Source organism: Danio rerio, chromosome 16 (genome assembly GCF_049306965.1).
Source record: "Danio rerio strain Tuebingen ecotype United States chromosome 16, GRCz12tu, whole genome shotgun sequence".
Lineage (NCBI taxonomy): Eukaryota > Metazoa > Chordata > Actinopteri > Cypriniformes > Danionidae > Danio > Danio rerio.
The window spans coordinates 32,008,001-32,020,971 of NC_133191.1; the positions used below are offsets into that span (position 1 = coordinate 32,008,001).

The window sequence follows — 12,971 nt, forward strand, 5'->3', positions numbered from 1 at the left end:
TCTGTCAAGTCCCGTTGTACTGTTCAGAGGACATCCTGGGCTTTCTAGTGACATGTCATTTGATTGGCTGGCATGCTAGGAACCACTTCTAACACTGCATCCAAAATGGCCGACATACAAAAAAAGCACATTTTATGGAAAGGAGAGAAGCATGTAAAATTAAGCTTTTTAATTAATTATTTTTTTTTACTATTATTAATACATAAATATATTAGTTTATTAAAGTGTCAGAAACAATACATTTAGCTTTCAAAGCAGTTAACTTGTTTGTGTCTCAAAATATCATCCTTTTTTAAATGTCCACTATAGTGGACACCAGGACCATCTTAATGTAATTGACTGCATGTTGTAGGAGGCAGAACAATTAGAGAATGACAATCATATTTAAATAACTTTTATGTTAAATTTGGAGTTCGGCTCTCTTTCAGACTAAACTGTTTCAGGAATTTCAACACAAAAAAGGCTTTTGTTTAGTTTTTGTTACATTAATGTTAGATTAATATCCCTTTACAGCCATATCCTGTACAGTTTTGTTGTCTGAGTGGTGACCGTTTTAAACTAAAATTGTCCTGTGGTTCACTACAGTGGACATGCTGTGAAATTTAATATAAAAACAAAATGTAAAAAATGTAGGAAATCACAGAAAAAGGAAAAATAGAAAAAAATAATTTTTTCGGGTCTCAGGAGAAATATTTCATGGAAGAAACTTTTTCTTTTTCATTAAGAACACAAACTAAATACTTTTTTCTAAATTGAAAAAAATGATTGAGCTTATTTTACCAATATGCCTGGATTTTTCTTGAATTGTAACTTTTGAATGTAATATTATGTGTCTAAAATATATATATATATATATATATATATATATATATATATATATATATATATATATATATATATATATATATATATATATATATTTTTTTTTTTTTTAATTTAAAGGCAACATGGCTTAAAGGCCATTTTATGGATTTTATTTTATAAAGGGAAGAAAATACAAAGCAAATGCAAGATCTGTAAGTCTCTTTCTGTATGAGAGATTATGTAAGTTATATATGTATTTTTTTTTTTTTTTGGAAACTCAAAAAAAAAAAGAAAAAGAAAAATGATGAAATGGTTTACAATGATTTTCCTAAGATGAAAGCCATTTTAAAAGGTTAAATAAATTTGAAGCAATTAATCAATTTATAAAAATGAAGTAATAAAATTGTAAATAATATTACAAAATAAAACGTAATAAAAGAATAATAAAAAATAAATACTAAGCGGATTGTGGCATTATGACCGGCAGAGGGCGCTAGAGCATTCAGGCGGACACATTGGCGTGTCAGAATTTGTCCCAATCTTCACGCACCTGGCAGAGAAATCAGTCGACCAAAACCAACGTTATTCCAATAACATCTGGGTGCTGTACACGAGCTTTGGTGCTATATTGAATGGTAGGAAGTCAATGAACGCGTTTTATGATCAATATGTATAAATTTACAATTATTTAATACGACATTTTCCGTTAAAGTTTTGAGCGTTCCGATGTTTGCTAAGTTTTGTCTCGTGCAAATCAGTTTAGTGCTAGCCGAGACTGTCTTGACATGTTTACCTAGCATTAGACCTGTATAACTTATATTAAAGTTAAATGTAAATATTGATATGACTTCTCATTATGCCCCTTTTCATTTGTTTGACTGAAATTCTGACCTTAACACCGCAAGATGGATGTGAAAATGAATCCTATGGAGACCCAGAAGATCATTCTGAACAGCACATGCACTGTCTCTCTGCACGACCGGTAAGAATTTATTTTTGCATTTATATTAAGGTAAAGTTGCTATAATATTCACACATTTGAACTTTCTCCTTATTAATATTATTTCAGAAAAGTATTCTTTACCAATGGAAATCATTTTAACAGTCAATGACTATCACATCAAAAGTACATTGTTCACAGTCAAATCAAATAAATGATGCTAATGTTGTTTTCAAGTCATACTTGCACGTGACTTTAGATTTGAGAGCGAAAGTACCTGGGTAAACAATATAGGCAAGTTGTCACTGAACGAATCTGCGAATATAAAACCAACATTTCCCCTGATAAAGGCAAGTGTTTGCCGAAATGCTTAGGCCCAGTTTTAAGGATGAGCCATGTCAATAAAAGCTTTTTAATATTTTTTTCCACATTTTTGAGTGCTTTAGACTTTCTTTTGCTGTTTATTCTGATAAATACCTTACCCAAAGAGCACCGATGCAATAATTAATCTACCCCTGAGCACTTTTTGTTTGATTTTACATTCATGATGTTGTTTGAAAGGTTTCCCTGAAATACTCTTGTTTACAGTGCAGCTGAAATATTGTGTTTGTCTTTCTTCCTTCCTCCAGCTTCACCAGTTTGCTGAAGCATCAGGCTGCAGATGTGATGGCCATCGCTGCCGCAGGGAACCAGCAGACTGCAGCCTCACTGAAGAATCAGCGTCTGGCTCTGGAGATGGCAAACAGACCTTCTGTGCTAGCCGCTCTACACAATACAGCTGTCAGACACATTCTCTTTGACACAATACAAAACTATCAGAGCTGCTGATCTCAGCGTGCTAGACTAAATCATTTCTGGCACTCTTCCTTTCTGCAGCATATAAATAATCAACTGTGCAAAGTGAACATGAACGTGAAGGCGAGGCTCGGCCATCCTGTGGGGAGAGGGGGCATGATGGGATTGCACGGGCAGATGAGAGGAGGAGGAAGAAGCAGAAGAGGAATGGTCAAAGGATTTTGTACAAAAAAGAGTGAGTGACCGAGTAGATGAAACGAACAGTAGTTCAAATCACACGTACAAGCATGTGTTTCTGTGTGCAGGTGTGAATAGACTGCCAGGTATAGTCAACACTGTAGGTGTAGCTGTTCAGAGAGGGTGGAGCCAGCAACAGCCTGGAAGCAATATGAATTGGGCTGGACCAATGGGACCCAGAGGGGGAGGAGCCATTAAAAGGACAGGTATAACACCTGCTGAAGTTCACCGTTATCTGAATCAGGGGTGCCCAAACTCGGTCCTAAAGGGCCGGTGTCCTGAAGATTTTAGCTCCAACTTGCCCTAACTCACCTGTAGGGATGGTTCTAGAAAGCCTATTAAGCTTGATTAGCTAGCTCAGGTATGTCTGATTAGGTTGTAACTTAACTTTGTAGGACACCGGCCCTCCAGAACTGAGTTTGGGCACCGCTGATCTAAATCATAAGTCTCAAACTTGATTCCTGGAGCGCTGCAGCTAGGCAAAGTTTTGCTCCAACCTTAATCAAACACAGCTGATCCAACTAATCAAGGTGTTCAAGACTACTAGAGACTACTAAGCAGGTGAATTGGAGGTGGTTGAAGCTAAACTATGCAGAGCTGCGGCCCTCCAGCAACTGAGTTTAAGACCACTGATCTATATGCTTATTGCTAAGAGATTGTAACCTGGATACCTATCTTATTGGCATCTTTAAAATGTGTTGTGTTACTAAATTACTTTCATGCTGTAGGACAAAACCAACTATTTTAATTTGTTCTAAAATTGTTAACTTCAGACTGAAATGATTGAAATCAAGTGTGCTTCGTATAAATGATAACTTGTTTTTATTGTTTGGATTCTTCAGAAGGAAATGTAGTGCGACAGGTGCTACATCCAGGAGCAGCACAAGGTATGAGAGACTTGTTTTACTTTTATTGTAAAATGAAATGTTTATCTTTTATTGATTACATTATTGATTTTTAATATGTTGTAATATTTTGCCAGACTCACCTGACTCACACTTTCGACAACTCCTTGTTTAGATTGTAGCACCTGTTCTCTATAGATTAACAAGACATTTTGAGCTCTGATGGTTTCATTGTGCTTTTTTAAATTTTATTTATTTATTTTTTTTACAGTGATTAAAACTAGATTTTGAAAAGGGCTATATGACAATTAGTGGTTTAATGCAAGGACTCCCAAACTTTTCAGCCCGCGACCCCCAAAATAGCAATGCAAGCGACCCCCAATATCTTCTAAGGTGGTTATAAATACAGAAATCTTGCTTGCAATGGCGCACACACACCAATAGACCCAAGTCTGTTTAATTTAATTTAATGTTTGTCAGTGCTGTAAATGAGCCAGAAAGTTTAACCTGGTGTTGTAAAATCAATCTGCTGCATCTGACGCTACTGCTGTGTCTTTAATATTATGTAATTACCCCAGGGGTTGCAACCAAATAAAACTAGTAACTATAATCTATTATAGTAACTACATGCAGTACTAAATACAGGGGTGGCCAACCCGGTTCCTGGAGAGCCACCTTCCTGCAGATTTCAGTTGCTACCCATATCAAACATGCCTGAACCAATTAATTAGGACCTGAACACCACGTGATAATTACAGGCAGGTGTGTTTGATATGGGTTGCTACTGAAACCTGCAGGAAGGTGGCTCTCCAGGAACAGGGTTGGCCACCCCTGCAGTGGTATATAGTAACTATAAACAACTATGGATTATGGATAGAATATAGTAATTCCTATGGTTTATTAAAAATTAATAGATTTTTGGAAATCACCAGGTGATCCATCTTCATTGTCCCGTGACCCCTCGGGGGGTCCCGACCCCCACTTTGAGAACCACTGGTTTAATGGATCACAAATCTCATGATTTGGATCACATAATGTTTTTAGTCACAGATTGGGCCATTTTTCGCATCAGCCAAAAAGAGGAGGAGACAAATGTAATTTGCTTTCCATTTATTAAATAAACAGTATTACAAGAAACTTTTGATTTTAACAAACAGAACTTAGAACCTGTACATTTATTAAAAACAAAATGAAGAAATCATAAGCTGAATAAAAATAAGTTGTAAAATATTAGTACTGTGAAAAATTCACTCTTACTACAACTGTTGCTGATAACACTAAATGTTTAAATTCAACGTTATAATTTGTACAATTCATATTTATTTTTAGTTCATGTTTTCAGTGGCATATTTTTGATGGCTGATTGTCATCACCTTTTGGTTAAATAATGTAATTGCTGCCTACAACTTTCATTTTTGACTGTGATTTTGATTTTTACCATAAACATCAGTGGTTACATCTAAAACTATAAACTGTTATCCCAGTTCTTCTGTGTTATTTGACTGTTTGTACCTTCGTTACCAACCTCAGAAGACTAAAGACTGAATCTCTTTCTTGATTCTTGCATATTTCAAACAAAGGTTTTAATGCTGTGATTCGAAGGATTAATAAAAATATGCAAATCGCCAACATTTATAATTTATTTTGCGTGGGTGTTGAGATCCTAATCTTTTAATGACTAATTGTGCAGCTTACACTGAGTACAGGCTAAACTAGTGACAGAAAACACCTTCAACCTAAGAAATCCACTACATCCCAATTAATCTACCACAACTTCTTCCCTCATCATTATATTTTACAGGAAAGCATGCTTTCATACATGTGGTCTGAATGATGCGAGAGGCGATCTCTCTGTGATCGCTACACATTTAAGATTAATCTACGGAGAAAAAAAGGATTAATCCGCGGGTCACGTGTGTTCCGAACTGTGGGTTGTGATCAATATAAATCACAAATGAACCGTGATCCTTTACACCAGTGGTCACCAAACTTGTTCCTGGAGGGCCGGTGTCCTGCACATTTTAGCTCCAACCCTAATCAAACACACCTGAACAAGCTAATTAAGGTCTTGCTAGGTATACTTGAAACATCCAGGCAGGTGTGTTGAGGCAAGTTGGAGCTAAAACCTGCAGGGACACCGGCCCTCCAGGACCGAGATTGGTGACCCCTGCTTTACACCCATAATGACAATTCAAATCTTTCTGATTTTCAAGAAGCTTTCAAAAAAAAAAAAAAAAAGCCAGCAACATTAACTAAAAACATGTACTACATGACAAACAGCATAAACATTGCTACACATTGAATTGAATATATGCATGTAAATTGGTCTGCTTTTGGCTCGTTCGCAGTCCAGCGACCATCATATAAATGGTATGATTGCAGCAATTTATTTGTTTTTAAAATACTAGGTTGCTAATACAATAATTCATTGATAGTTTTTAATGACAAACAAACGAACATAGTACAATTATGACTAAGGACACAAATAAAAGCTTCCAAATGTCCCCAAAAATTTATTTTCTCTTATTTACTCATTTATTTCAGCTCTTTTAAGTGATCTATTTAGTACGTCTGTTTTCATATATTTCACATACCTGTTTTTCTGTTACAGCTATAAACTCTCGTCCTGTGTGCGCAGGCCGTGGTCATTTTACACCCATCAGTAAGAAGGCATATTCAGGGTACAGCCGAGTTAGATTCGACAGCCCCCAGGTTCCAGCCGCTCGGGAGCAGTTGGATGAACAACTGGATGAGTACATGTCCAAGAGCAAGAGCCATCTGGATGCAGAGCTGGATGCATACATGGCTCAGGTTGATCTGAAGCACATAGTGTGAGGACTTGGCATGAGAGTTGAGCTCCACTGCATATTCTTTAATCCTAATGGAGCATGTAATCTAACTTGCAGATGGACTGCTCAGTTACAGTGTGATTTGTTCTTATTGATCGACTTCATCAGACCTAAACTTATTGTGTATAGTTGTTGCATTTCTCTGAGCTCTGCTGCTTCGAAACCCTGAACTTTCAATTTGCTACTCTAATTCAAGAATCGTTATTTTTTCTGTAGTCACACCGAACAGAACAAGAATTGAAAGCTTTCTGAAGGCTTGCGCTGCTTTCTAGGAAAGCTATTTTTCAGGAGGGCAGCATGATAATGTTTCTGAGAAAACGGTTTAACAGTTTATTTGATGAGCACTTCCGATGAATGCTTGCACTCATAGGATATGAATTGCCTCTCAGTTCGAAGTTTGATAGCTGATCATTTTGATAAGCTGTTTATATTAATAAAACAAAAAATGTGTTTACTAGGTGACATTTGTATTTCCTCATGTTTTGGTTGTTAAACTGTATCAAGAACCACAAGACTGATAATATGGTGATATTTTGGTTAAGCATGTAATCATACTCGAAGTATTTGCATTAGAACTCGTCTGAAGAAACTACTTTATGTAAGCAATCAATTCTTTTTCTAAATAGTGTTTCGTATCATTCCTATATGATACAATTGTCCAAGATTGACTGTATACTTGTATACTGTTACTTTGTGTGTGTTACAGATGGTGATTTATAAAAGAAAAGTTATATTCTTTAATAAAAACATGTTTGGTAATGGCCATCTTTGTCTTCGGCTTTATTTTTACATTTTTTGTGTAACTTGAAATCTGAAGTAAAATGTAACATTTTTATTTGCATGCCATTAATTATAACACTTTTTTTTTTCACAGTTATGCATCAATTGAAGCTGATTATTTTTAAAATTCCATCCCAAAGGTAAGCCGTTAATCAAAACACATCTGCTAGTATCACTTGTATAAAACAATTTCCAGTTTGAAATTTGTTTTGTAGTACTCCCCCCTTTCCAGTTATGGATCAGTCAAGCCGCAGCACCACAGGATTGTTTGTGCAGGCTCCTGTTGCTGTGGAAACAACCGAGTTGGCCTCTCTTTAGAAATCCATTTCCGCCAAAAACTGTGTCCTTTTATTCTGTCATTTGGTCTATCAGTGCTTTTATAGTAGCCAACCCAGAGAAAGATGTTTCAAGCATGCTTCAGTTGGATCTTGTTTATCCTTTTCCTCATAGTGTGTGGTTCCTTGGATTATAGAAGCATCAGATGACTCAACCTCTGAATCCCACTGCATTAGAGCCAGTATCCAGAGTCTCTGCCTGCATGATGAGGGTGTTTTTCTGCACTCAAGCAACTTCACACAGGTCCAGCTAAATGGCATCCCCTATATGTAGTCTCTGGGTGAAATGCACTGGTAAGAAACAAAATGACTCCTATGTCACATAAGAGTCTGTTTCTGATGAGTTTATTTCTAGGGATTGTGTTTTTCTATTGTGTGTAGATGGATGGAGGGATAGATTGACAGTCAGATAGATAGATAGATAGATAGATAGATAGATAGATAGATAGATAGATAGATAGATAGATAGATAGAGTTGAAACCAGAAGTGTACATACGCTGTATAAAAAGGCACATAACCATTTAAAAAAAAAGTCAGATGTTAATGTGACTAAACTTTTTCTCTTTTAGGTAAGTTAAGATTATTAAATTTGTTTCTGTTATGCTTAATAGCAGAATAATAAGAGAGATATTTTTAAAGAAATTGTTATAACTTCTTGAAAGTCAAGTTTACGTACAATAAGATTATTATGCCTCTGAAAAAGCTCAGATATTGGTGTCAAGGTTTTGGAATTGGCCAATTGACAACATTTGAGTTAATTTTAGACGCATCTGTATAATAGTATTTAAAGAAAACCTCAAACGCCCTGCTTTCTTTTGGACAACATGGAAAAATCAACAAAAAAGGCAGATTACAATTAGCTAAATTACACTGGGGAAAAAGAATAATTTTTGGAGACATGTCCTGGTGTTTGATGGAACTAAGATTAAACTGTTTGGCCATAATGACCAGTGTTATATTAGGAGGACAAAGGGGAAAGCTTACAAGCCTTACAAGACTTGTCCACTTAACAGCATAGATGACATCATGAAGAAAGAACATTATGTAAAAGTACTGAAGCATCATCTCAAGACATTAGCCAGGAAATTAAAACTTGGCCACAAATGGGTCTTCCAAACAGACCATGACTCAAATTAGTTAAAATGTGCTTTAAAGACTGCAGAGTGAATGTTTTGGAGTGGCCATCACAAAGCCCTGACTTCAATACTATAGAAAATTTGTGGGCAAAGTTGAAAAAGCTTGTGGAAGCAAGACAGCCAACAAATCTGACTCAGTTACACCAAAATTCCTCAAAATATTGTGAGAAGCTTGTGGAAGGATACCCAAAACATTTGACCAAAGTTATACAGTTAAAAAAGCAAAGCAACACTAAGAATACACTAAGGAAATGTATGTAAACTTTTGACTGTCTAGAAATAATAATAAAAAATTCTCTTATTATTCTGGCATTTAGCAAATGTAAATGATTTAGGTAATCCTAATGGACCTAAAATAGTCAATGTTTAGTATGATTTACCGTCAGACGTTTTTTTGAAAAAAAAAAAATGGTTATGTTCCCTTTTTCAGGTTGTATGTAAACTTCTGGTTTCAACTGTAGACAGACAGACAGACAGATATTCAGGCACGCACGCGCGTGTGTAATAATTATCTTAATGTCCGAATGTTAATAAGTATTTTACCCCAGCAGGGGGAGCTAAGTGTTTGTAGTTTCCTTTTGATTACACATACCAAATCCATAAGGGTGAGCTTTTTAAGAAAATGTGGCCAGAATTTTAAATATTTAGATTATTATTACAGCAGAATTTATTTGTTGCATATTTCATACACGGAAAGTCACATATTTCAGTTATGCTATAACATTAACTGATTTTATAAGAATCTGACTACCCTTGTTTCACTATCATCTCTTTGATAAAAAAAAAGGAAAATCTGAAAATACTAACAAGTGGCAAAACTTTTATTTACTTCAATAACACAAGGATACCCTCATGCTTTTATAGCTATGTAAATCTGTATTTTATTTAAACTTAAAACCTCTATTCCCGCTGACTTCATCTTTATATAACCATTAAACTATTTAAATGTGCTTTAAGGCTTCAAGCTGCTGTTTGAAACATTGTCTGTTCGAAGTGTCTTTCAGATCACAATGTTTTCTGTACTTTTCATCTTTTGTTAGGGTGTGTTTAACCATCCCAAAACGCTGTGGGGTCGGAATCCAATCTTCTTTGTCAAGCTAGATGTCCTTTATGATGCCTAAGCTCACCATGGGAAGGCTGTCGGTGTTCATTTGTGGAGTAAATGTGCTTTTGTGTGATTCATGCTGAGCTGCTATCATAGTGTTGTCAGTTTCAAAGCTTCATTTGTTGGTTGTTTACAGACTCACGGCTCTACAATATTAATTGTTTTCCTAAATTATTAAGCACACTTGTTTTACATTCCCACTCTGTTACAGAAGAGGGATCACAAGATGTCAGCCGTTTCAAATAGTATCAACTTCTGTGCATAAACGCTACATGCTGTGCAACTCCTGTTTACCAATTCAGACAATTCTCAGCTGGAAACAGGTAAAAGCTGTCACAGCAAAGCTGTATTGTGCGCTGTGACATGCAGTATTTTTCATGCATTGGCTCTTAGCAGGGGCCAATTTGATCGGTGAGTGGCCATTCTTTTCCTTTCTTTTCTGATGTCTTGTGTTCAGACACTTTGAGTGTAATGTGCCACTTTGAGGACCAGATGAGGGTTGCTATGGCATTCCTGCCAACAGCACTGCATTCAGCTGGAGATGATGTCAGCAATGAAAGCGGATTGGTTGAATGAAGCTCACTGTCTAACTTTCGGCACCTGTCTGAACGTGACAAGGTGTTGTAGTCAATGAATCACAACTAAGATTAGGGGTGGTCAGAGGTGTCATTCTACGTAATTGACTTCAATGTTCAAACTCAGTTTTTCAGTTTGTGTGTATATGAATGAAACCCTTTCACATATAAAAGAGGTGATAAATACTGCTATGTTGTTATTTAAAATATTATTAAATATATTTATTTCTGCGAGACCACTTTAAGTGTCTTGTGGTATCTGGCAACAGTATCTTAACAGTAGATTCTTCTTAAGTTCTGTAGTTTGTCAGATGGAGCCAAAATGGTTGTTGGTCCAGCATGTCCCATTGATACTCTATTGTGTTGGAATCTGGAATTCCCCTTTCAACACAATATATTTTATTTTAAGAAACATTTAAAGGATTTTGGAGCAGTAAACATGTCAGGTTTAATGTCTCTAATGAATCATTGACTTTTGCTGTCTTTAGTTTTAAAAACACAGATTTCTTTACAATTGAAAACAGCATCTTTGGATGTCTTTTCTGCTGGAGATACTGTTGTCCTAAAAACTAAAATTAAAATGTAAATAAAAATGTCTTGCATACCTTACGAACAGTATAGCAGAAAACTGACAGTTTTAAAACCTTGACTTTTCCAAACCACAGTATACCTTGAAAACGGTTACCATCCCATAGCTGCAGTGTGCATTTTCCTGCTGAAAGGCATGAAGAGGGGAACCTGGTCTGCAGCACTGCTTAGGAAGGTAATGTACAAGTTACAGTACATCTACATAAATGATCATCCTGGGTTTCTGAGCAGAACTTTGAAATGAAATGTCATGTCTCATTGTTTAGTTTACAGACACAGAGGAGATAGTTGAGGTTCATTCATTCATTTAACTATCCACTATGCTACCACCCTGCCCTGAGGTTCATTCACAGCCATATTTTTATTTTTTGGATTTGAATCAAAAATGAATGAACTGGGACTGGTGTATATTTTCACACAAGGCGAGCACATATCTGGACGATGATGTCATGTTTTTTTTCTAGTTTGCAACAACATTCTGACAGGTTACATGCTCTCATGTGGGGCATGAAAGTCTGATTTGCTCACTCAACACAGCTGGAAGTTGAAGTTGTTGCTTGTGTGAAAAATCTTTTTATTTCTAAACATTTTGTCAAGTAGGTCAAACCAATAATGACTAAAATGACCACTTGGCTATCTATTAAGAGCAGTGATAATGGAGCAATTGTTTATATAAGAGTAATCATGCATCATGTTTTACCTAATTTCATTTTTTAAATGTTTTCAGATGTCATCAGATGTCTTGGACTAGGTAGGTCGACTTTATATGAGGCTTTAGAAACTGTTTCAAAGCAAAAAACACATAGTGTGTTCTCAAATAGTGTGGGCAGCACATCTGAAGAAGTAGGTCAGTTTTTCAAAACGGCTTTTTCAAAGACAATCAAACTTGGTTCTGACCACATCGGCGCTGCTGGGTGAAAGATGTGAGAGCTGTAATCAACCATAAACTCAACCTTTTTGGGAACACCTACTGCTAAAATTGCCCATTTCCTCTACATCAGAAAGGTTGCCAGTGTTTCTGGACTTTTTCCCCTCCTTTTTCTTCGTTGTATTTAATGACTAGGGCTGAGTTCAGAATAACACACATGCTTTGCCATATCCTTTGCCGCGATGGCTAAAAAAAAATGCATTCATCATTGTTTTTTGACATACCATATTCTTGGAATATGATATATAATATTTAGAACCAAATCAGCTAAATGTATGCCAAAATATTATGCTTATCCTAGATTTGGCAGTATTCAGTTTATATGGAGAGTATTTTCATGGTATATTCATTAAAAAATTATTATAGGAAGAATTAAGAATATTAGTTCTCTAACCAATTTTTGATATGCCAAATTGTTATAGTATTTCTGAAACTATAGGTCAGTAGTGGTGAGTATTTACCAAAGGTGAATTGAGGAGGCCCAGCAATAATTTTTTAAAAGATGTCTAATAGATAGTCTAAACATAGTCATTTTGGCTAAAACAAGGCTAAATTTGTGCTCTCAGTGAAATCTAATAGATGTCTGAACAGGCCAAAACTAGACAGATAACTAGACTGACTAGATCAAATAAACAGAAATTAATGACCACACATATAAAGTCCGTCTAATCAGTCTGTTGGACGACTAGTCTAGTTTTGGGCTATTCTTAGATGTCTGTTGTGGGCCAAAGGTAAATATTTGCCATGGGTAAGTTCCTAATTTATTAATTAAGGTTTTACAGTGACTAGAAAACATTGCCCTATATTAACTAATACAGTATTTTTTAGATTTTATTTTGAACTTATTACAGTAAAAACTAAAACTCATAACTGAATTACACCAGTTTTTGCCCTGATTTGCTCTCTAATGTTCTCTGCATAGTTCTCTATTCATCGAGAGACAATATTTACATTTTAAAATAAGATTTATTTACAACATTAAATTGAAACATTTCATTTCAGTTTGCTCAAAGTAAATAACAAGCAATAAAACAAACAAAAAAAGGTTACGTC

At 35.6% G+C, this 12,971-nt stretch overlaps 1 protein-coding gene across 3 annotated transcripts; it reads left to right on the forward strand.

The window, feature by feature from the left end:
• The first annotated feature begins 1,308 nt into the window (after positions 1–1,308).
• On the forward strand, positions 1,309–7,233 carry chtopb (chromatin target of PRMT1b). 3 transcript variants are annotated; one of them, XR_012391551.1, is made up of 8 exons: positions 1,309–1,439; positions 1,710–1,786; positions 2,374–2,524; positions 2,621–2,774; positions 2,845–2,982; positions 3,619–4,268; positions 4,423–4,574; positions 5,754–5,842. XR_012391551.1 is itself a non-coding variant. In NM_001431062.1 (7 exons), the coding sequence occupies exons 2-7, from the start codon at positions 1,722–1,724 to the stop codon at positions 6,454–6,456; spliced, it is 777 nt and encodes a 258-aa protein (NP_001417991.1). In that variant the 5' UTR covers positions 1,309–1,439; positions 1,710–1,721; the 3' UTR covers positions 6,457–7,233. The 3 variants fall into 3 exon arrangements, 2 of the variants coding, with proteins under 2 accessions (NP_001417991.1, XP_009290618.1); NM_001431062.1 differs by lacking the exons at positions 4,423–4,574; positions 5,754–5,842 and adding an exon at positions 6,233–7,233 and having other exon boundaries at positions 3,619–3,663; XM_009292343.4 differs by lacking the exons at positions 4,423–4,574; positions 5,754–5,842 and adding an exon at positions 6,260–7,233 and having other exon boundaries at positions 3,619–3,663.
• The last annotated feature ends 5,738 nt before the right edge of the window (positions 7,234–12,971 follow it).

What these genes read in the sequence shown, in the direction of transcription:
- chtopb (NM_001431062.1), top strand. Translation starts at nt 1,722, where the DNA reads ATGAATCCTATGGAGACCCAGAAGATCATTCTGAACAGCACATGCACT. An exon ending in AGGAGCCATTAAAAGGACAG is followed by an intron (nt 2,983 to 3,618) that starts GTATAACACCTG and finishes TGGATTCTTCAG; the next exon opens with AAGGAAATGTAGTGCGACAG. An exon ending in ACATCCAGGAGCAGCACAAG is followed by an intron (nt 3,664 to 6,232) that starts GTATGAGAGACT and finishes TTTCTGTTACAG; the next exon opens with CTATAAACTCTCGTCCTGTG.